Below are 22,731 nucleotides of genomic sequence, written 5' to 3'. Positions count from 1 at the left end.
AGAATGTGTCAAACTGTTCAGATCCTTGTAGACCAAGAACCTAACTCTTCACAAGTAGCCTTTTTGAACCACTAAACTTGCTATATAATTTGTATATAACTTGTTAAATAATTCCTATGTGGCTCTAATATTTGGGATTTTAACATCATATTCATTCATTTTTGACCACAAAGAAAAAAAAATGAACAAAATAAATAAAGTGCAGTGGGGAAAATGTGAATGAAGTGGTTGAATAGAAAGGGAATGGTCTACAGCTCCTTTTGTGTTGACATGGCAGATGACATGAAATGGTCCAGCATGGCTGTTAGGCCAGTTTGTGCAGTTACTGTCCTGGAAACCTGATCATTTTAGGTTCATTGTCCATTCTTATTTTCATTCTGTTCTGCCCTCCACTATGAAATTTCTGGAACTTTATCGGTTTTATGATCTGCTGTGTTCAACAGTTAGATCCTAACTTATGTGAAGCTTTGGCTGCAGAGTGAGTCGTTTATCAGAACTCTTTGTGAGTCCAGTGGTGACTCTCTGTGTTTCCATTCACTTTCAAATTATGCATAGCCTTTAAACTCAGTGTTTTTAAAAACACTGACAATATTGATTAAGACAACTTTGTTAAGTTTTCTTAAATGTCAAGTCAACTCACATTTAAGACACGTGGGAACTTTAAACTATGATTGCACAACAGCCTATAATCCAGAAGTGATGACATCAAGGCCATTAAAACTAAATACTCCTAAATCTCCATCAGTGGCTTTAAAAATAAAATGCAAACATTTAGTCAGGAATTTCAACTTAAATTATAATTCCATTCCCTCTCCAGTTGCAATCCTCATGTTCTCTGCAGCAGCTTTACTGTAATTCTCTCCTCACTGCAAAATAATAACCATGCCTCTTGAACAAATTAAGTGATATTCAACCAAGTGACACAGCCTTAGAATTACACAGAATATTCATGACTAAATGGATATCTGAAGCATGATGCTCCTGATTAAAACCCATTTATGAAGTACGTATGCAGCCTTTTCAGAATCTGACATTAGGTGTCCGCGTCTGTCTCATTTATTTGCATAATGAATGAGGAAGGAACATTCTCTGTGCTTTAGTGGATGTAACGTCTCAGCTGTAATTACAGGCATGCTTACGCACTGATAGATACTATATAAATTTAATCAGACTAATAAATGACTAACATTGCATTAGATAAGACCAGCTCTGCCTGGAAAAAAAACCCAAAAACACCTATGACGCATCAGGCAGTGAAAGTGATCTTACTTTGGACATCATTACCTTCTATTGCATTTACAGCACGTCTGAGAAGATTCTACCTCCAACCTCACATTCAAACCGGCGCCTGCTTTTTAAAGCAGCAAGTAATATGTCAGCTCTTTCCTCGCCTGTGCGGTACAAATAGTGGTGAGTGTCTGAGAGAAAGTGATAGCAGCGGAGACATGAAGGCACACAGAGGGACAAAGCTTTTAACAAGGCTCCTCGATACAAGCATGGTGTCTGTAACCGATGGTAGCCAATCAAAGCGGCCGAGAATGGCAGGCTTCCTTGTTTGTCGAGCTGTAAGGAGATTACTTACCACCGGCCACATCTTATCCTCCAAATCCCACTCCAACACTAGGCAGCCTCCAGCAAATACAGATCTCTTGCTCCTTGTCGCCACCCAATCCTGGCACTGCTCCTTATCCTGAGTGTCAGGATATAATCGAGACAACAGAGAACACAATGCAGGGTGTAGACAGTGACAAATATAACAAAGAGAGAGAGCTTCAGAAAGCCTGAAGGGGACTTTTTCTTAAAGAATCGCAGTCAAATTTAAGTAAAAAAACAAGAAAAATCTGTACTAAATAAAGAGAAGGTGTGTCTGAAATTTTTTTTTCCCATTTCAAAGATGTCATGAGCTCAGTATTTAAATGACCATATATTGAAAAGGCTTCTGCATAGACCACAGAAGGAGCCCCAAGTGGATGATCCTATTTGTGCAATCAAAAAATCCATCAAATAAATATCACCGTATCAGTCTAAGAAATCTTCAAATGATCCAAGGTCCGACACCAAAACCTACAAACTGAACTAAAATGAGAATCCTACTGAGGGACGACAGGACAACTTTCAAAAGATCTACATGCTGCCGGTTATCCAGCAGGTTTACATTTGAAGCTTCAGTCACCTTGACATCGAAGAAACTTTTCCCAACTACTTCAAAATTTAGGTGCTAACTTCCGTAGCTCCGGCTCCGATCGGGTGAAGAGGAGGCTAAGAGATTACACTCAGGCTGGCAGCTGACCAACTTCAACATTTGAAGCTGTCTTTTGATCATGGCTACATATGTTTTCTTTTTCACAACATTAATTAGTGCAGCCAACCCACGAGACTCATCGCTGCCATCAGAAGCCTCTTTAGTCAAAACTCCCCCATTAGCAAGCCCACATGTTTCACGCGCACGCAAACACACACTCAAACAGATTTGGTAAGTAAATGAGAGTAGCTTTATAGCAGCCCTCTGTGAGCAGTAAACAGACGTTTACATCACTATAAAACTTGGCAGGGTGTTGGGACATGCAAGAGATCCAACAGCATGTTGCAAGAAGGCCTAACCGGCCTCACCTCACACATGCATTCATTAAAAATATATATTGTGCCAAGTACTTATAGCTTTTCATCTCAAATTTCATCTCGCTGTGTGTGTGTGACTGCAAAATCCAACCCGAATAGAAGAAAAACAGAAGATAAAACAATCCATTTTCCCATCCATCACGTCAGTAAGTACACCACAGAGGTTGGTATTTTGTCTAATCCAGTTTATTCTTTTCTGAGTAAAAGAAAAAAAAAATGTTGGAAAGGGGAAGCAAAAAAATTAAAGCAAAACAAAACAAAAAATATAGAATTTTCCACATTCACCTTCCCCCTTAATAACCACATTACAACCCAAAAATGCAGCACTACACTGAAGTGTAAGTAAATCTGAAACGCAAAAGAGGTTAAATAAGGTATTCTTTAAGATACACAATATTCATTCATTATGCATTTTCCGTTCATTCCTTCCACAGTCCACCAGGAAAACGTTTGGAAGGTAATTATTTGCTGATTTTTCCACTTTCAGCACTTTGCTCACACCAGCGCTATTCCCTCATCCATAGTATCGCAAGAAGGGAGGAGGAGGAAGGGAGATGGAGAGGGTGAAATAAGGAAAAATAGAGCGATCAATACCGGGGAAAGATGAGAAAAACAAAATGAAAGGAAGGAGAATGCGATCTTATCATGCTGACTGGAAATCATAACATGTAGTAAAGGATATTAAAGTATCGGAGTGAAAATCATAAAAACATGAAGTCTCGCTTCAAAGCTGGCACCAAAAAATTACCTTTTAAAATGTGGATAACCGAAACAAAGGCCTGGGACAAATATCGGAGACCTGAACAGCCATCGCAATCCCGAACAGGAACCTCTGAGTTTGCTATTGCAGCTTCAGTCCAAACTCAAAGTGTACAGCAATGTTTGATTTTACCTGTTTGTGCTCACCGTCGAACAACAGCTGAGCACACAAAAGAACATAGAAGAGTCAAACTGTGTGTATTTGCAAAACTAGAGTGACAACGCAGACATTCCAGGTCCAGTCAGAGATCATAAGCACACTTTGTCTCTCATGTCCTGCAAATTTTGTCTTTCTGAAGTGTGTACACATCCAGCACACACACACGAGCCGAAAAAGACTACGGATTCGAAGAGGAAATGTCTCTCAATGTGGAAGGTTTTGCAGAAAATAAGATGAAGACAGACAAAAAGAAGAAGACCTCAACTAATTAGGTCTTCATCAGTCCCATCCCAACACCGGGTCTGTGTGTGTAATCCAAGGGTGACCAGTTCACTGTTCCCACCACCAATATGTGCGTCTGAGTCCAACAAGTGCTGCGAATTCTGAATTTAAGTATCCCCGAACAGTGGTCGAAAATTAAAACAAAAGGAGTGAACGCTGTCTGGTAGAGCAGAAGAGAAGGGTGCAAGTCGGTGGGAAGGTTGAGCTTCAGTGTCCTGAGGTGGATGATTAACAGGTGTTTGTGTTTCTAAAGGTTTAGGATTATAGGTGGTGGGTGGCCAGGGGGGGTAAGACCCTGACTTTAACTGAGGCTGTCTAGCTTGTTTGCTTCACAAAGTCTAAGCCTGGCGCAGAGTACAAAGCAGCTCTGGTCTGATTTTGAGGTAAAGAGCACAGTCTATAAAAAGCGCCAAAAGCTAAAGTGTACATTAAGGGTAACCGTTTCTTTCTCCTCCTCCTCCTCATCAACATCATTCTTTGCTTCTTTCGAACATTTTTCTTCTCTGAGGTAAAGAGTATATCCTGGCTTCCAAGTCAAACATTTGTATAAAGCATTGTGTTTCTTCTCTTCATCATTTTTAACTCATTCTTACTCCATTCATACCTGTGTAGTCAAGAGCTTGCAAAAAGAAAAAACAAAGTGAGGAAATCGTGTATTTCCTTTGCTCTCTATAGTTCTGTCATTCCTGGGTTTGTCTTTTTTCCAAAATGCATCTTAGCAGCAGGGATATGATGACGCCAACAGAGGCGGGAAACAAGCAGGGTATCTGTAACTGTGGGGGATTTAAAAAGCTTAAGTTAAAAAACAAAACAAAAAAGGAGAGGAGATTTGTATCCAAAAAACCTGCAAAAATCCTGAAAAAACAACGTGAGAAGAAGAAAAAAAATCATATCCCTGTTAGTGCTGTCACACCGTCTGAACGCGGAGATTCGTCTGGGGAGGTGAGGGTTGGGAGGAGGGTGGGAACGGCTGCTCAGGAGCACTCCTCCCCGATGCGCTGGCATGAGCGGCCCACCTTGCGGTCGAGCTTAACCATCTTGAGGACGGCCTCCTGACGCCCGCGACCCAGGTGGTCGAACAGACACTCGTGCTGCTCTGGAAGCCGATGGAGCATACAGAAGACGTAACCTGGAGGGTGGGTGAGGGGGGTTTGTGGGTGTAAAGAGACGGAGGACGGTTAATTTGCTGGATGTGCAAATGTGTGCTGCGACTGGAAACCAAAGCATAAAAAAAGAATCACTAAATCATTAACAAGTGACAAAGGAGTATGTTATATTAACTCTAAACACACCAGACACACTGTGAGTGGCAATACTTTTAGATGTCGGTAAACATCTCTGTAAATACACGTTTGAAATTACCAAGGGCAGATAGTATGTACTGCCTGCAGCCATGCTTTTGTACAAAGCCTTTGTACCAGAGAAGACGTTCTACTTGATAGCTTCCTCTTTTGACTCCATTCAGCAGACAGCCCCTCATCTCTCTCATTGACTCTCTGTCTCTACTGTAGCGCTTTCAACAAAAGGCCCTGCCACTGTTGGAGGCTCGTTAAGCTCAGAGAAGCTCGTTAGCTCTCATCATCTTAAATTCATTCATTAATACACATAATAACACTGCTGGCATTCAATAAGTGGTGATTAAAAGCCCAGTTTGACAGCTGGTTGCTACGCAATTAAAAGCTACGGCACACATGAACGCAGTGGAAGGGAGAAAGTTGCATAATGTTGCCCCATTAGAAACCACAAATATATATATAAATATATATTATTGTAACTTAATGGTCATTTGAGCATGTTTTTAAGTGAATCTGTGTGTGAACTGTAAGTTTTTAGTTTTTAAAGGTTTTATAGCATCACATTATCTTAAATGCTTATTTTAGCTTCAGGTAAAAATTTTAAAAAAGCAGGAACAAAAGCTAAAACAAAAAAAAAAGGCACAGACTTGCCAAAAAACTCACAAACTTCCACATTACACTGGTTATACAAACAACTCTACGCTGCCTTGTCTGTAATATCCTCGTTGCCCCTACAAATCAACCTCATATAAAGATAGCTTTGCTGACCACACACGCCATCCTTGGTTAGAAACCCAGAGGATGAAGACCACCTTCCTGGACAATCCCTGTCCCCTTGGCCCTTCACCGCTCTTCCTGGAAGCTCCTTGTGAATGAGTCTCTTAATAAACCCTCTAACACTGGCAGGAAGGCTGAATGAGCGAGTCAGCAATTATAGTGGTAGGGGACTTTAAATAATGGGCTAATTATTTACACTAAAGGACCAACATGCAGCATGCTAGCAAGGGCAAACAGGCTGTATCCATGGTGATTCTAATGTGGTTTCAGGCTCATTTACTTGCATATTTTCACATTTTAGAATAAGGTCATAAGCCAACAACAATAACCATTTTTGCTGACCGAGCCTGATCACATCCACTGGTTGATGCTTCTGATCTAAGAGCTACATTTATTACACAAACTCAAAATAGGCTACGAGTTGTGGGAAGGGTACAGGAGTGCTTCTCAGTCAGAAAGTCTAGCTTGCAAAGCAAATGAGAATGGAAATGGTAAAGGTCCCACTTTTGTTGAGCCTCCACATCAGGAGATATGACTTAATTAGCTGTTTTACTCCGGTGCTTTCACTCTCTATCATACGAACGCCTAGCAAGATGAATATTAGAGGCACTGTGTAACAGCAGAAGCCTACCGAGCGTGACAACATTGGATCAGAATCTCTGCTGGAGCTATCTTTTCTCCCCCATTTACAATCTGAAAAGCATTCATGCTTTCAACTCATTATCAGACCTTCTTGGCTTACACTGTGGAACATTCTGCAGAACCATTAGCAAAGTAATCTGCAATTACCGCAATAGTCAGAAATCACTATAATTGCCACCATTTCCCCTTTTGGTCTCTGAAAAGCATGTTTTCATAGTAAGCACTGGACTATTAAGGATGGATGGCCCATGCATTAAGCAGCGCCTGGTGGGGAAAAAAAAGGCAAGTCAATTTCCAATTTAGAAATTATGCGTTGGTTTAAGCAGATTGGTCTTTAAGCAGTGAAGAGCTGTGACTTTTTAAGTACTTTAATTTGTATGCAAACAAGTTGATTAGCAAGCCAAGTATTGGTTTAAACTGCATTAGTGTTTGTGGTAATTGGCTTATGTTTTATGTGCAATGTGAAACATTCAGGCTTTTATGTAATGGTCCCCGAAGGCTAGCAAAAGAACTCTGGTCATCGACATTTCCGTCACCACACAAACCCATGCTCAGGTAATAGAGGCATTTCTCTGCGTTGAATGTCAAATTAACAAAATTATGACCAGACTGACCAAAACATATTTATGTATTTATGAGGCCAACAATAATCACTGCAAAAATCATTAAACACCTCATTCACATGCAAGGCACACAAGTGAGGTCTTTAATAATAGCTTGCACTACATAATGAATGTGCTTAATGTATATGCCGCGATGTGTAAGTGGATCTATTCGTGCATGTACTGTATGCATGTCTCTTCTTGGGTCACACAGTGTGTATGCTTGTGAATATAGAGATGTGTCATCATACCACAGCGACAGGAACCCAGCTCTTGCTGTACCAGCTCCAGTTTGGTTTGGCAGCGATGGCAACGTTTGCGGCTCCGCTGTTTGGAGCTACTGCGAGACGAGGATGACGACGATGATGCAGACAAAGATGATAATGATGACGAGGACGAGGACTCCTCACCGTCTGGGACTTCGCTCACTCTTGCTTGCTTCTCAGGTGAAACGTCACTTTCTGACTCTGAGGCTGGAGACACACAGACACGCGCACGAAAAATAAGAGGAAAAGGCTGCTGGCTGCAATCGCCGAGCTTCGCGACTGGAACTTCATCAGTTCTTGTTCAGATTGAACACATTTTGTATTTTTACACAAATGCAAGAAATAATTCAGAAGTTCCTTAATGTACTGCTTATGTGCTGAGCAACTCGAGGCCTGGAGGCACAAAAAGGCAGCATTCAGAAAAGTGTATAGCAACACCCTAATAGCTCACCAGCATTCTGTTTCTGTTGGAGCTAAACTGGTCTATATGATGCAGATACACAGCTCTATCCCATCTGTCTGTACTAATTAACAGTAGGCGATTTAATCAAAATTAGATGAATCAGTTTACTGTTATAGATAGAAAGTTAATTTTAAATTCCTGTTATTATTATTATAGTTGAAAATCCCATCTCTGCCTTTTTTTTTTTTTTTTTAACTCTCCTGTGCACGTAATAATCCATAAAAGTATTCATTCATTACAACAATTTCCCTGAGGTTTACACCAAAGGGATCAATAAAGTTCTATTCTATTCTATTCTATTTCAAGTGTGTCCAGGACTGCAGCTTTGACAAAAATTCCAACACAAAACCTCAGCCCTCTAACAAGACTTAGATTTAGTCCAGCCTGCAACCGGGAGAGAGCAGACGATGGCACACTGGGACAAAAACTCTTCTTTGTGTTAAATAAAAAAAAAAAAAAGAAGAGATTAATAGTTCTCCTGCATTACATTACAGGAGGCCGGCATCTGAGACAGTAGGAACAAGGAGAGAGCTTCCGCTGGTTGGCTGGAATTTCAACTCGGCTTTTTCTCATCAATCCTACAGACTTTTTTTTTTCCTGGCCCGGCTGAAATGCAGATCAGCGCTCAATAAATCTCTGAGAACTAGGCCAAGCTGAGCAGTCAGATCCCCCCCTAGCCTGCTCATCGATCCCTATATGTGTGAGGCTGTGTGTCTGTATATGTGCAATTGCATGTTGTTGTTGTTTTTTTTTTTTAAAAAAAGCTTCCTTTTTGCCTACCTTTTGTTATTCCAATACATCTCTTTGAGAAATTTCGACAGGCTGGATGTAACTGCAAGTTTGGTTTTTCAAAAGAGATCCTGAAGCCAAGGCATTTGTACTACAAAGTGATAGATAACTGAATAGTTTAAATTTAAGAGTACAATAGGTTGCACAAAAAGCCTCGATAAAGCCAAAGCGATTCCAGGCTTTGAGCTAAAATTATAGGCGCCCCATTTACAGAAACTGTAAAAAAAAAAGTGAAATATCAACTTGAAATGACGCTAAGTGTGTTATGGTTTGATACTCGCATGATCCCGCTGCATTAGACAGGGGATCGACATGTTCGCACACCGTTGCTGAGCCTTGCCTACTCTGCAGCCGTCATGTGCGAGTTAGCACATGCGTGACAGCGGCAGGTTGTGTCGGCCTGCACAATAAAAGGGGGAATCTACGCCAGCAGAGAGCCGGTGGTGTGTTTTTAGACCCTGTTCAGCTCATTTTAATCAATACAGCTGATAGTGCTGCAGGCTACACCAGCTCCACACATGCACACGTGTCAACTCTGCCAGAAGCTTGTCACTGTGTTCTGTTTCCTCTTTAATAATTCAAGTCATTTTTTTTTCCCCCATCTATAGATTCACGTGCCCACCTTGCTGTGATGTGACAGGCCTAACCACTGAGCTAGAAGGCGCCTTTCTGTGTGACCTTTCCAATTTCAACTCCCTATTGAATGTCTGCATTATTGTTCTGTGCAGCTACTACATATCTATATATATTCATATTCTTCATTCACTCTGGTTACTGCGTGATTGGCTTTACATTTGCATGCTCCGGCAGACATGCTCTGTTGCCTCCCCAGCATCCTTCCCTCACTGTGCCGTTTCTCCTGGAAGAACAATTAGCCTAGCCATTTTAGATCAATCCACTGCTGTTGACGCTACCGGGTCCTCCAATCTAAGCTCCCTAAGTGGACATGACAAGCACACAATGAAAAAGCACAATAATGGACATTGTAGCAGTCGAGCTGAGGCGTACCTGACTCGAAGGAACGTTTCGTGGGAGTGGATAGCGAACCCAAGACTGTGTCTGTGCTGGATACTCCTGAAAGAGGAAAGAAGTGGAGAAAAGGAGCAGAGATGAGATAAAACGACAGGACAGTGTTGGATTCTTCATTTTTAACATCACTGTAATTTCTCTCAAAAGTCAATAAAATGTAAACAGAATCTAAAAATTGTACAAACAGTCCCAAAATGTATGCCCCCACACAAACACATTCGCTCACATCCACACATTCCTACACACTACCAAAATATAGAGGCCAAACATAGAAGTCATTGAGCTGTGTGTAGAAAAACAAAACAAAAAAATTGATATGCTGCACCACTTTGGGTCATATGTTATGTTACCCTGAAAGGCCTACGGTTTACAGTCATAAGAGCCTGAAGACAACAGCTACTGGAGAATCTACTGGTGGTGGCTCGAATACTCCGGCACCGTTTTCCACATGGTAGCAGGATGAAAAGTCCGTGACTGGGATGTGTGGAATCCTTTATTATACTGTAAGCTTCCCCCCACAGCATCTATGATAGATAACTGTGAAGGAGAGACCGCAGTGTGCATGTGTGCAGTCTGAAGCCAGCCAAGAAACAGCTGACTATGGGGGAGCAAACAAGATTACAGTTGTAACAAATGTGTGTTGTACGATCCAACTGTTCCTGGTCCTGTTTTAAAAGCTTGGGGGGGTAACATTTGAATGTAACTGAGTCAAATTTCAAATATACACTCAGCAATTCATCTGCTTAAGGTGGTAATAATTACCTGGGACAATAAAACATGGAACATCAACATGGTTTATTTATGAGATAATTCCAAGGCAGTTTCAGAAAACCTTAAAAATATAATGCCTTTCTGGTATTATATAAAAATATCTCCTGTTGTGGACCAGGTAAGTGTGGGACGTTATTTTCCACCAGTTCTGCACATCCATTTGGTATCCACTTTATTGTCCTGTCCTGATTTGGCCTCCACAAATAACCTTGTCACTGTGTAGCCATGACGGATGCCCTGGCAATTGTAGGTGTCCTCTTAAAACCTTCACTTCTGAATAGATACCCTTTCCTATCATTTTCTCTATCTGTGCCATGAGGACAAATATAGCCAGGGCAGGGGCACTGCAGCTGCTGCTACTGCTGCTGCCGCTTCAGCTGGCAGAAACTAATAGCAGTCTTCCACGGAAAGATGCCCTCGACTAAAAGCGACAATACTCTGGGTTTGACCACTAAAAGTTAAAGTGTGCGTGTTAAAACATACTTCAAAATTTGCAGCTGCCAAGGCATACATTACTTTAGCGTACAGGATAAGCTTTACGAACCAAGCAGACCATGATATGTAGTCTTTATGCTCTACACTCCCCTCTGCACAGGTCAAAACAAATCCCCTGATTAAGTGCTGTCTCACCGTCCTGAACAGGTACAGAGGTCACTCCCGTCTCTCCAGGCAAAGGGTCTTCTGATGCGTTAGGCGTCGACATCAGGGACTGGCTGATGCTGCTGTTCGTTTCATTACAGAAGATGTCTGCTTGACTGCTGCTGCTGGTGCTTGAAGAGGCCTTTGGGGCACAATCCTCGTTTGGCTGTTTCTTCTGAATGTCTACGAGAAAAGTGACATTGTGAGACACTTTTGAGCGCGTATGCTTCAACTCATTTATAATCTTTTGTGTGCGGAGTGACTGATAACTTGGGCAGCATGTTAAATAAATGTTAAACAGCAACTTAAGTTAAAGCTGCTCACACAAAATGATATGTGCACAGCTTTCTCCTCATGTTTCTAGTACTGATTTGGCCAAAGGATGTGATTGTAGTCTAAGTAAAACCAGACAAAATATTCTGGTGAGCTGAAGAAGACAAATCCTCGTCTCGGCCCAGCACACACAATGAGCCTGACACTGAATAACCACCAATCTTGAGCAACGGGAAGAACAACAAGCACGGCCTAATTTCTTCCTGTTAGTCCTGAATCGACTATCTCAAGCCATTTATTCCAGAGACTGATCAGAGAAGTACGATTTGTATGCATTTGTTGGAGCTTGTGTAAGAGAGACAGAAAAAGTTGTCAAGTCGTGTCGCTACAGAAAAACTCCCACACATTACAGTTACTACTCTAGAAATAAGAGGGAAAATCTCCCAACTTAGGCAAGAGAAGGGATTAAAAATAATTGTCTCATGACAAATACCAACAAACGTCTAAGTCAAATCCCAGCTGGATGCAGGGAAGTTTTATTTTTATTTCTTTTAAATAGTAGAGATACTCCTTGACCCTCCCAAGCTCTCACAGGTCTCTATCAGACCCAAGACAAACAAACACGCAACAGAACAGCAACTTACCTGCAAAACATTTTGAGCAGAGATTCATAGTTTTGCTGGACCTGGGAAAAAAGAGAAGGAATACAAGAGTGTTATTTAAGTAGTATGTGTAAGGGAGGGAAAAGAAATGCAAAGCGGGCCGCAAGAAAATGCAAGTGCCTTTGGCTGGTGGGTATCCACACAGCAAGAGTAACAACGTGTTTCCATGACCGCAAGTCGCAGGCTCAGACTTTATTTTTCACTTGGGATCCTGGCAGTGAAAAATTCAAGATAAGAAGTGTGATCGGGGCTACAGCTTTAAATTATTCACAGAATCCAAAGCTGCCATACGACGGTATGAGGCTGTCGAGGCTTGTGCAGCAAACGAAATCAAGGGCTACGTCAACTGAGGGGTGATTTTAATTCTAACCTTTTTTTTTTTTTCAATCTATTAAATAATAATACAAAAATGAATGGAAAAACTGCACATTTATATACTGCAATACACGTATGTCAATCCAAGTGTGCCTTTTTTTAGTAAATACTTCTCATTCTCAGAAAACAAGCTCACATATGTTGACATTTTAAACTGTTGGCTGCTGAAGAAAAGTGAGTATCTACACCAAGCTAAACACCCAATTACTGTTCTCAGGAGTTGGCTGATCAAACTAGAATTAAATGCATAGAAATATGATGAAATGAAATGAAAAATACTTTATTTATCCCAGAAGGGAAATTCAATCTTGTAAAAGCTCACTTTTTAAAAATAAATCAATATAACATATATCTATTTATTATATATAATAACAACAATAATAATAATAATGAGATATATATGTATATATATATATAACAATTTCCCTGAGGTTCTACCAAAGGAATCAATAAAGTTCTATCTATCTATCTATCTATGACAGCGATAGTCATCAGCTGATCAAGCTCACAGCTGCTTAGTGACACTTATGTAAGTAAATAAACTTGTGTTTTCTTATTTGTCAACTTCATTCGTTTGAATATATATATATCGGTCAGGCTCCTATGGTATAGTTATCTGTATTATATTCATTGAACAGTCACAGGTAAAGGTTAAGTCAACAGTCAGCTGTCACTGCATCACCCAGATTCTGTTCAATGGTTTAAAGTAACAGAATAAGCAATCAAGGTGATTCAAACTACTAAATGGTGATGGAAATGTAAAGGTTCCCAGGCTGTGTGTTTGCAATGTACACAGCTAACATGACAACTGCTCAGCCAGTCTGATAAAGAGTAGCAACAAATGGAGAAAATTAAAAACCTCATTAACTTGCCCTGTTTACCAACTACAAAAGCTTCACTGGTACAGCTGAGTCACTCGTGTATTTCAGTGGCAATGTTCTTACTGTCTCCTTAACGCACTTTTCCCTTTCTGATCACGGATAAAGACCTTTGATAAAAAATAGCTATTGTTGTGGAGTCGATCACTGAAGCCTTGCTGATTTCAGTGGCACAGCTCTTTCACAACAGATGGCTCTGGCTTTCCTCTGAGAAGGCTCCTCTCATTTCCTCCCCAGCCCTCGTCCTTACTGTCTGTGCATTGAGCGTGACGGTCGCTGCTATCAGTCACATTCTATTTATTTTGGGCGCTTCGATGCACACCTTTGTCCTCATTTCTAAATGTAGGGTCAGCTGCAGTCAACCTGTGGGCTGTCTGTCAGTCTGCTGGTGTGTAGTCTTGGGTATAAAAGAGAAAGGAGGAAGGAAGAAGTTTGGATAGAGGAGGCACATCATAATGAGACACAGCCAGGGAGGAAGCCGGTGCTCGGTAAACAACAAGTCATATCCTGTTTATCAGCCTTACAAATCAGAGGTAATCAAACCACAGATTCATTAAGGGAATAAAGGGGATGGGGAAGGGGGAGAGAGAAACTATGCAGGAAAGAAACTTCATGGTTGTTAAGCTGAGTGAAGCCTGAACAGAGTGCGCACAACCTGTCTATTTCATAGTTGGCCCACTGCTGTTACTAATGAGAATATCTGATTGGAACAGACAGGAAGACGGGCTCCATCGCCTTGGTGATTCGGTTTGAGTGACACAAAGGAGCGAGGGACTGGAAGGGGGATAAATGTTTTGAAGGAATTGGGTTCTATTAAATACTACTGCCACGAGCAGCAAAATGAAAAATAACATGAATACAGATAGAAGTCAGCTAATAGAAAGTATTCAAAGACATTTTGCCACCTGCGTATGTGGCTGAATTACTCATAAAATGATGGCATATCCGAGGTTAGCAGTGACAAGAGAAGGACTAAACTGAGTTTTATGTTACAGGGGAAGCAGAAAGAAAAAATACGCCGCACTTCTACATTTGCACTGGAAACACATCCTGTAGTTTGCTTTGCTGACGGGTTCTTCAATAAAAAGTGTACGGTCAGCACAAGCCTGTTCATCCACCAAAGACACAAAAAGGCTACCGAACACCAGTGCAGCCCATTTCTAACTGAAACACAGCAAACATAAATCTCAGCTTTACATGTACCATTACATTGCCTATAGGAATTTGAATAGTTTGGACTAATAGTTCAATAAAGTTGTGGGTTTTTCAAGTGTTTTCTGGCGTAGATAGAAAATGTTCCTGGAAGAATACTGATGTGAACACTAAAATTTAATTAAAGGCAACTTATCCTTCCTATTTAAACAGCTGACCATTCACTAGAACACTGACAAATAAATGGCTCAACAACCTCTCTTCACAAATAAGTTAAATAGGAAGTTTGATCCTGAACTACGATGTTTCAGTACATCTTCATCGTATTTTATAACAACTCACTTTGCTTTGTGCGGAATAAAAAGCCAAGCAAGTGTTCCCACATTGCAATAATAGTGACGCAAAGCATACAGTCATTTTTATTTCTTCATCGTTTTACTTCTGTAATGCAAACCTCTGCTGGTCATGCACTCGATACGTCCATTGATCTAAATGTTTTTAATGTGAATAGCAATACAGAACTAATTAATAAACTAATTGATTAAGCAATTACTCGAGTAATCCAGCAATTTTCCGCAGCCTTGGCAACAGCAGCGCTCATTACTTTCACTATTAGACATCTTTCATGCTAATATGAAATCATTACAACAGGTTTGTGCTGTAGTAATGTGGATTTTTTTTGAAAGCAGTTTCTTATGAATACATGCCACACACTTACAAACCGGCTGGTGCGAGCAATATTATGCTGCACATTACTAAACAGGTCCTATAGTTCATTTTTTTTAATGGATTCACCAAGGACAGAGCCAGCAGTCTGATTATTTTACTCTTTCTCAGTTGAAGAAAACCCGGTGTATAAATAAGCACATAATGCTGCCACAGGTATTATAATCGTCCTTCTGTGTCTGGCGCTGTAAATGAAATTTAATATGAAATCCTTTTTTTGCCCTGAAAATAAATGTCACATTAAAGAAATGCTCCATCACAAATGTAGTCGGGATTCAAACAGCTAACCTCAGTGACAAACACACGCTGTGCCTTTAGCGTGTCAATTTTAGAAAGCAGTGTAGGGACATGACATACATATTATTGCTCAACTTACGACTGTGACTATTCCTACTTATTTGAACTTGCAAACTTTAACAAGGAATTACACAGACACAACCAGAAGACCAAATAACAACACAAACAATAGCATTAAACTAGCAGATAGTAAAAAAAATGAGGCTCATATCTGTTTGACACATGATCAAAAATTCAGCTCCTGCTATTCAGCTACGGATACCTGGGGAAAAAAACGACAAAACATTGTCTGTGATTACTAAAGCCAGCTATCGCAGGTTTATCTGCAAGAAGAAATCGTATTCTCCTCCACCAAATCAGGTAATCTTAACAAGGCATTCAATATCCTTGCTTTATTGTGTTAAACTTTAAAAGCCTGAGTTGGAGCAGCTCTGCCAAATTAGCCTAAATCTACTCTAAAAATCTCACTGAAGCACTCTGCAGGCTCAGAGGCACCTCGCTAATACCTTAATGAGAAAAAAGTGAACAAAAAAGGGTGACTCTTTTCCTTTTCCCCTTGTTGCTTTGCCTCCCCTGTCGAAGATCAGTTTGAGACAATCAGGTCTCCCGCTCTCGGAGGAGCATTACAAATGGAAGTATTTGATTAATTTGACATCTCTTGCTGAATGTCACATGCAATTATGGCTTGTTATGCACAGAGCACCAGTAACAGCCATGCATGGTGCACCTGAATGCACCTCTTCAAACAAGTCTGAGACAGAAAGAGGCAGGTGGAGGACAAACATGAAGAAAGAAACACATGAGTAGTGAGTGCCCTGATGATATGCAATACACTACAGTAACTTGTGTTTCAGGTTTGCAGCATTAAAAAAAAAAAAGTTTTAGGGGATTCCTTCCAAATCCTTTTTGTTCTCTCCCAATGACATAGCATAACAGACCTTCTGTCAAATCACCCAGATTTTTGTTCAACAAGGCCTAAAAACAAGAGAACCCAATTCTACGAGGCCATGCTACTGCATTCAGGGAGAACGTGCTGGTTCAATTTGGCCTTCTTGTCTTCTGAAGGACCCACTGTCATTGGCTGTGCCCACAAGAAGTTTAAAGACACACAAGTAGTGTGTCTGCTAGAGTCAGCCAGTACCAGTTCTCTAATTAGTGCTGCTGTACCTACAGGAGTACTAAATTGGAGAATGTTTTATGGAGGAAATAAATTCTAGTGAGTAGGAAATAAGAATATCAAGATAAGAAGTCCTGTCTTAAAAACAGCCAAGGAAAACTTCACAGCACTCATGTTTCTTATTGTCAATTGGAGGTGCTTATTGTAATCAGGGCATACTTGTATTTTGGTTACCACTGTATATGCTTTAAATAATACATGAAGAGTTCTAGAAAACAGCATAACTACTACATAAAAAAGGCCAGAACTGAATATAAATATATGATCTAAAGTCATTGGAATAAATAGAAATATTTGTCACAAAGAGCTCAGACAGATGAATGTTGCAGTGAGTCCATTTCACAGAAAAAAGAAAAAAAAAAAAATTCAGTGTCCATATCACAGCTGTGACATGTAAAACAGGCCAGAGAATGAAGAACATAAAATTTACAACTTAACAATCAGTGTTACACCAGTCTGATGTGACTATGAAAGACATTTAATGCTGAACAATGTGCAACTCTTGGTGATTACTGTTGGTACAGTCACAAAACCTGTTTTCTGGCTTTGCATGAAGCCACAGGATTGTAGGGTTGCCATGATGTTGGTGCAAAATCCACAGACATTTGAATCCTAGTGATCTCTGAATAAGTGGCTCGTCACTACTTTATGAGAATAACATTTAGATATTGTTTATGCTAATGGAAATACAACCTCTGGTGAAATCTGACACTGCAACTTTTTTTAGTTTTCCATAATTTCCTTGCTTTTCAGACTAGCGAGTGGGTATGCCGTTACCTACAAAACAGTTTCCTGAACGATATACACATGGTGAATCAGGTGCTTTAGTCTACTAAGGCAGATCTTGTGGCTTATATTAATCATAAAGGGAGGAGAACATTGTTTTCACTGGGCCTGCTTGGTTGCCTCATTTTTTCAAGACTATTCCAAAGGCCTGTGAAAAGTTGCAACGTCCAACAAATCAACCATGTTTTGCTGCCAGCATTGACAAACAATATATAGACTCATACTATGGATGTAAAGAGGGGCCGCTGTGCCAGATTTAGTCCGATTAATCAACTAGTTTTAGGTGCTTTTATGTGTTATATTTGTATATATTGTAATACATAAATGCCAGTAAATGATGTAGAGTTCAGGTCAGTAAGTATTTCTTCACAAACCGCAGGTTCCTATGACTTGTTGGGCTGGGCAGAGTTCACATGTGTCAAAACACTCATGACTCAATAAAAAGTACTCATCAGGATTACTGTGCTGATTGAAATCAAATGCAAACATGCTGTGTCTATGTTCACTCGTTCTCATGTCAGTCTGCGCTACTCTAGATCATACAGTCGTCCTCAAATGTATTCGTACCCTTCCATTAAAGAAACGGCAAAATCTACAATAGTCACTCAAATAACTAGAAACTGAAAAAAGTAATAATAAATAAAAATTTACTAAATTATAGTCTTGTGAAATGAGACATTGCTTTTGAATTATGGTTGAAAAGAATAATTTTTTTTTAAAAAACTGCCCCAGACAAATTAGAGCACTTTGCTGATGAGCAGTGAAATCCAAATAGCTGTCAACAGGTGCAGAAGTCTGATTGAGTTACACAAAACACCTGATTGCAGTGATTGGCTCAAAGGGTTGTTCAACTAAATATTAGTTTACATCCTGCTTGTTTGCTTTTTTTTTCCCCCTGTTGAACCACAATTCAAAAGCAATGTCATGATTTTCATTAAATTTTTATTGATTATTACTTTTGTCAATTTCAACTTATTTCAGTGACAGCTGTTTTTTTTTTTCCTTCTTTAATGGGAGGCTATGAACACATCTGAGGACGACTGTACATGTCTCAGCAGTGCCTTGTTTCTTACCCAAGTCAGGTTCATGGTTTAACAGCCGTCCACTGTCATATCTCTCACCCACTGTTTCATGTGTGAACTTAGCACGTTAGATATCCAGTTTATTAGCGCACTCACACCTGTCATATTACCTGAAAGGGCTTATCCCCCCCTCCCTCCTATCTCAAGCCTGCTTTCTCCCTGCACAGGATAAGGTTACCGAGGCCAGCTGGTGTTAGCTCGCAGCTAATGCTACAAAACAATGGGGAGGGGGGTAATAAGAAAAGCAGCTCATCCCTGTTTGAGCTGCTAATGCTAGCGGCTACCGACTCTGCTAGCAGAGGAAAGAAAAGCATTTGAACAGGAAGACATTTGACAGGTTGTTCGTCTTACCCCCAGAACCCACAGGGGCAGCGCGGGGGTATAACGTTAACGTTACTCGGAGGCTTGCTGCCCTCGCTCCCCGTGTCCCCCATGTCGGTCTCCCGTGTCAGGCTCTCCGCGTAGCAGGTGAATCCGTGGATGGAGTGAGGGCCTCGTATTTAGATCCCCTCGGCTCTGACAAGCACACAGTCAACACCCGGGCCGGGCCGTCCTGCGGGGCTCACGGTGAGAAACGAACGACTTGCCGACACGAGCGGCCACTGACTCGGTGAAATTAGGACCGTTTAAGTCGACATTGACACGCCGGAGCCGTCAGAGCGGACGACGGACGGAGGCACCGGGGATCCTGGGCCGATCAGCTGGAGTGAGGAGCGAACCACTGGCGCATTGGGGAGGGGGGGGAGGTGTGTGGAGAGCCGGACGGATAAAAGTTAGACTGGTGTGTTTGTGCTCGACATGAGGTGAGTACGAATACACGTGTTAATTATTATAAACACCACAGATGCTAAAAACGCCACTTACATTCCGTAAATGGCTGATTCTAACGATTTGATTTTTGAGGAGGCATCATGGTATGATCCATACAGCGTTACCTTCCTCGAAAGCTCTGAGCACTCACCGTTTTTGTTTTCTTTTTTTTTTCAATGTTTTTAGCTTGAATATTGTAAATTACAGACTGTAATCCCTGCACTTAACACCTTAATTTGCCTTCATGAAAGTGGACGAACATTATAGTAGATGCCCGATGGCTTAAAAACCATGTTTGTTTGTTTTAGACTTAGACTCAGATGAACTTTAACCTCTTAAGACCTGACGTCCACATGCCTGGACAGCACATTTTGGATTAAATTACCATAGTAGTTATTTATTTATCTATCTATCTATCTATCTATCTATCTATCTATCTATCTATTTATTTATTTATTTATTTAAATATTTGTTATATATTTTTAAAATATTTTTTTATTTTCTTTATTTATTTTTAAAATTTTTTATTCTCTTTGCTATTTGATCAGATTAAAAAAAAAAGAATATTAAACAAGAGCTCGGGTCTTAAGAGGTTAATGATCCACAGGGGAAATTGTTTTTATCACAGTAGCAAGCGCACAAAATAAATAATTATAAAAGAATATACAAAAAATCAAACAGGAAAGAAAGAATACAAAAAAATCCATGTGTACAATTTTACAATTCTTTTTTTTTTTCAAGTATAGAATGACAATCAAAAAATACAAAATGAAGACTACTGTATACATGCAGAAATAAACACTGTAAACATTTTTTGCTTTTAAAAACACACTTATCCCACCTACATATTCGTCATCTTAGAAATGTCCAATCATAGATTTAACCCTTTAGACTGCTGACATAATTACAGCACTGTAAGCAGTAAAGGAACTGAAACAGACCAAAGTTGAAACTAGTCAGCAGATATCAATTACTATTATGGGGAAATACTGATCAAATAACTAAGATATTACTTTAAAATTTAGTAATAATGAAACAATCAAAAATGACTGAAGACAACCAACAAAAAGCTACAATCTTTAATTCATTCTCTGTGGATTCTGTTCAGTTTTTGGCCAATAATTTTGGTGTACGATCAAGAGTTCTTCGATGTACAAATGTTTAATTCTCTGTTTTTTTTTCTCCTGTCGATGTCTCCAAATCATCAGTAATGAAAGCACTTGATTGCTTAAAAGAGTCAAGCCTATGGATGCTTTGATGTTGACATAAATGAACATATATGTAAATGAACACCATCGGCTCATTTGATAAATCTATAAATAACAAACGTCCATTTTCTTTTTTCTTGGAAGACTGCAGTTGCGACTCCTGTCTTTAAATCAGCTGAAAGAAGTAGCCCCGTCAAATATAGATCCATTAGTATCTTCCAATAGCCTCTAAAATTGCAGAAAATGTAGTCTGTGATCAATTAGTCTTTTGTTTAAATCATTGAGACTTTACACCCATGTCAGAGTCAGTATTTGACTGCAGCATTTTAGTTTTAAAGCTCTCTCTACTTCATTTATCTGTCGAAACCTTGGATTAAATCCTACTTAAATGAGAGGGAACAATGTACAAGAGTGGGTTGTAAGTGGTCCTCGTTTGTTATTTGTACATCTATTTGTATTCTGCATCTGTTTTCTAAATACCCACAAACTTTAAAGACTCGCGAAGCTTTGCCGCGTTAAAACCAGCCCCAAGGTTTTTTTTTAAATGCCACCAACAAAGATTGTTTACTATTTATTGTATTTACTGATTCCATTTATAATCTCACAAAAACAGGCTTCGGTGCATTGTGTTCTTGTATGTAGTGTACTTGTTGTTTTGTTTGTCTACCTGCTCAGGGCCAACAGATGCAACAGGTGCTTTTAATTTTTCACTGTCCTTGTAAAAATGAACAATGCAATGAATTGAAAGTGACACTGTGGGACGGACACACATGTAACTGTAGGAAATATGCATGTGTAAGTGATACCATTAACAACGGCTGCATGTTTTTTAGCTGCTTCACTTTCGGGGTTGTGGTTGCGTGCATGCTGGCTCTCTGTCATGCTGTTAAGGATTATTGAACAAAAGCGAGACAACATCTGTGCTCTATCCACTGCGACTATTCAAAATGTAAGCTGTGAAAAAGACCTGTTGTGACATATTGCACATTCAATTACCATCAGTTGGACAGATTTTTTGCTTGTCTGCCACATTTCATAACCAGATACATCTGAAACCCAAAAATCTCTCCGCCCCAGGTGTAATTTGAGATTCATGCAATTAAACATTTCATTGGAGCATCCAGCAGGTTTTTTTCAATGGAAACATTTTAGCAAAGTTTTTCTAAAAGCTGTGTTCAGTTCAGGTGCATGCGTTTGTTTCTCGGCCTGGTATTGCTGATGCTAATGACAGGACTTAGTAGTACACCTGTATAAAATTGAGAATGTCTTCTTAATCATACACCTCTTTTGTCTCTTTTGACAACCTGTTGTTGCTCATTATGCTGATGTTAGCGCATCAGCTGGAGCCCAGCTTTGAATACTTCTTTATAAGGGAGTGAGCAAAGGAAGATTTTTTCTGCACCGTTTACAATCATTCATGCTTTTTGCACTGACCTCACATGCATTTACTGTCACATGCATGCATGTTCATCTCACACCAATCCCAAACACAAAGAGCTACACAGGGAATTGTATATCTCAACTGATGGCTTCCAATCTGATTTCTTTCTTCAACACAGTAGAATCACCATACAGCAGTTTTGCACAGAGGACTAAACACACAATATGTCTTTAACAGCAAATAGTCTTGTTGGTTTTAAACCGTAGATAAAGGCCATGATAAGCATTAACCAAACAAGTCTACAGAAATGAGATAGCCAACAGGTTCAGGCTACTTCAAAGTTAATTCAAAACCAAGTCATAGGTTTTGAGATTCATTTCGAGCAAGCATTTCCCAAACGTAATCTGCAGTTTATTTGAAGGCCTGTTTGTATTTGATGACATCACAGATGATTACAGCCCTAGCTGTCTGGTTTGCAGTCTGGGAATGGGGTTGTTTAATGTTCACAAATATTGATGGTGCTGTCTACGACAACAGAAATAGCATCGCATGAATTCTGTTTTTCACCTCAAAATGACTTTCAGAAGAATGCAACACTTTACTTCAGAGCCAGGGGGTTTGGATTCCCCTCAGCAAGACCTGCCAAGAAGTAGCTTCTGTCTGCAGGGAAGGACAAGTGGGCCCTGGGTGGAATGAAGATAGATAGCTGATAGTTCATTAGCTAGTTAGGCACGGGGAGGGGTATACCACAGAGGATTGCAGAATCTCGTTTTTCAGTTTCGCTAAGAGCTTTTTATGCCAGTGCAGGGCGAAACAATGCTAGCAAAGGCT

General features: G+C 40.1%; 1 protein-coding gene across 1 annotated transcript; it reads right to left on the bottom strand.

Moving 5' to 3' along the window:
- Positions 1-2,787: 2,787 nt before the first annotated feature.
- LOC103362517 (AN1-type zinc finger protein 3-like) lies at positions 2,788-19,201 on the bottom strand. Its single transcript, XM_008288894.1, has 6 exons — positions 18,853-19,201; positions 12,011-12,051; positions 11,085-11,276; positions 9,663-9,728; positions 7,388-7,609; positions 2,788-4,949 (listed from the first exon to the last, which is right to left on the bottom strand). The coding sequence occupies exons 1-6, from the start codon at positions 18,933-18,935 to the stop codon at positions 4,795-4,797; spliced, it is 759 nt and encodes a 252-aa protein (XP_008287116.1). The 5' UTR covers positions 18,936-19,201; the 3' UTR covers positions 2,788-4,794.
- Positions 19,202-22,731: the final 3,530 nt, after the last annotated feature.

The sequence above is a fragment of the Stegastes partitus genome, unplaced genomic scaffold (genome assembly GCF_000690725.1).
Source record: "Stegastes partitus isolate 25-593 unplaced genomic scaffold, Stegastes_partitus-1.0.2 Scaffold579, whole genome shotgun sequence".
Lineage (NCBI taxonomy): Eukaryota > Metazoa > Chordata > Actinopteri > Pomacentridae > Stegastes > Stegastes partitus.
This window is presented reverse-complemented; position numbering and strand designations above follow the sequence as displayed.

Bases quoted from the DNA above. Each gene is read 5' to 3' on its own strand.
- LOC103362517 (XM_008288894.1), bottom strand. From the start codon at position 18,935: ATGGGGGACACGGGGAGCGAGGGCAGCAAGCCTCCGAGTAACGTTAAC. The intron at 12,052-18,852 runs GTAAGACGAACA...CTTTTTTCCCAG, and splicing joins TGCCCCTGTGGGTTCTGGGG to GTCCAGCAAAACTATGAATC. The intron at 7,610-9,662 runs GTACGCCTCAGC...GTGTGTCTCCAG, and splicing joins GAAACGTTCCTTCGAGTCAG to CCTCAGAGTCAGAAAGTGAC.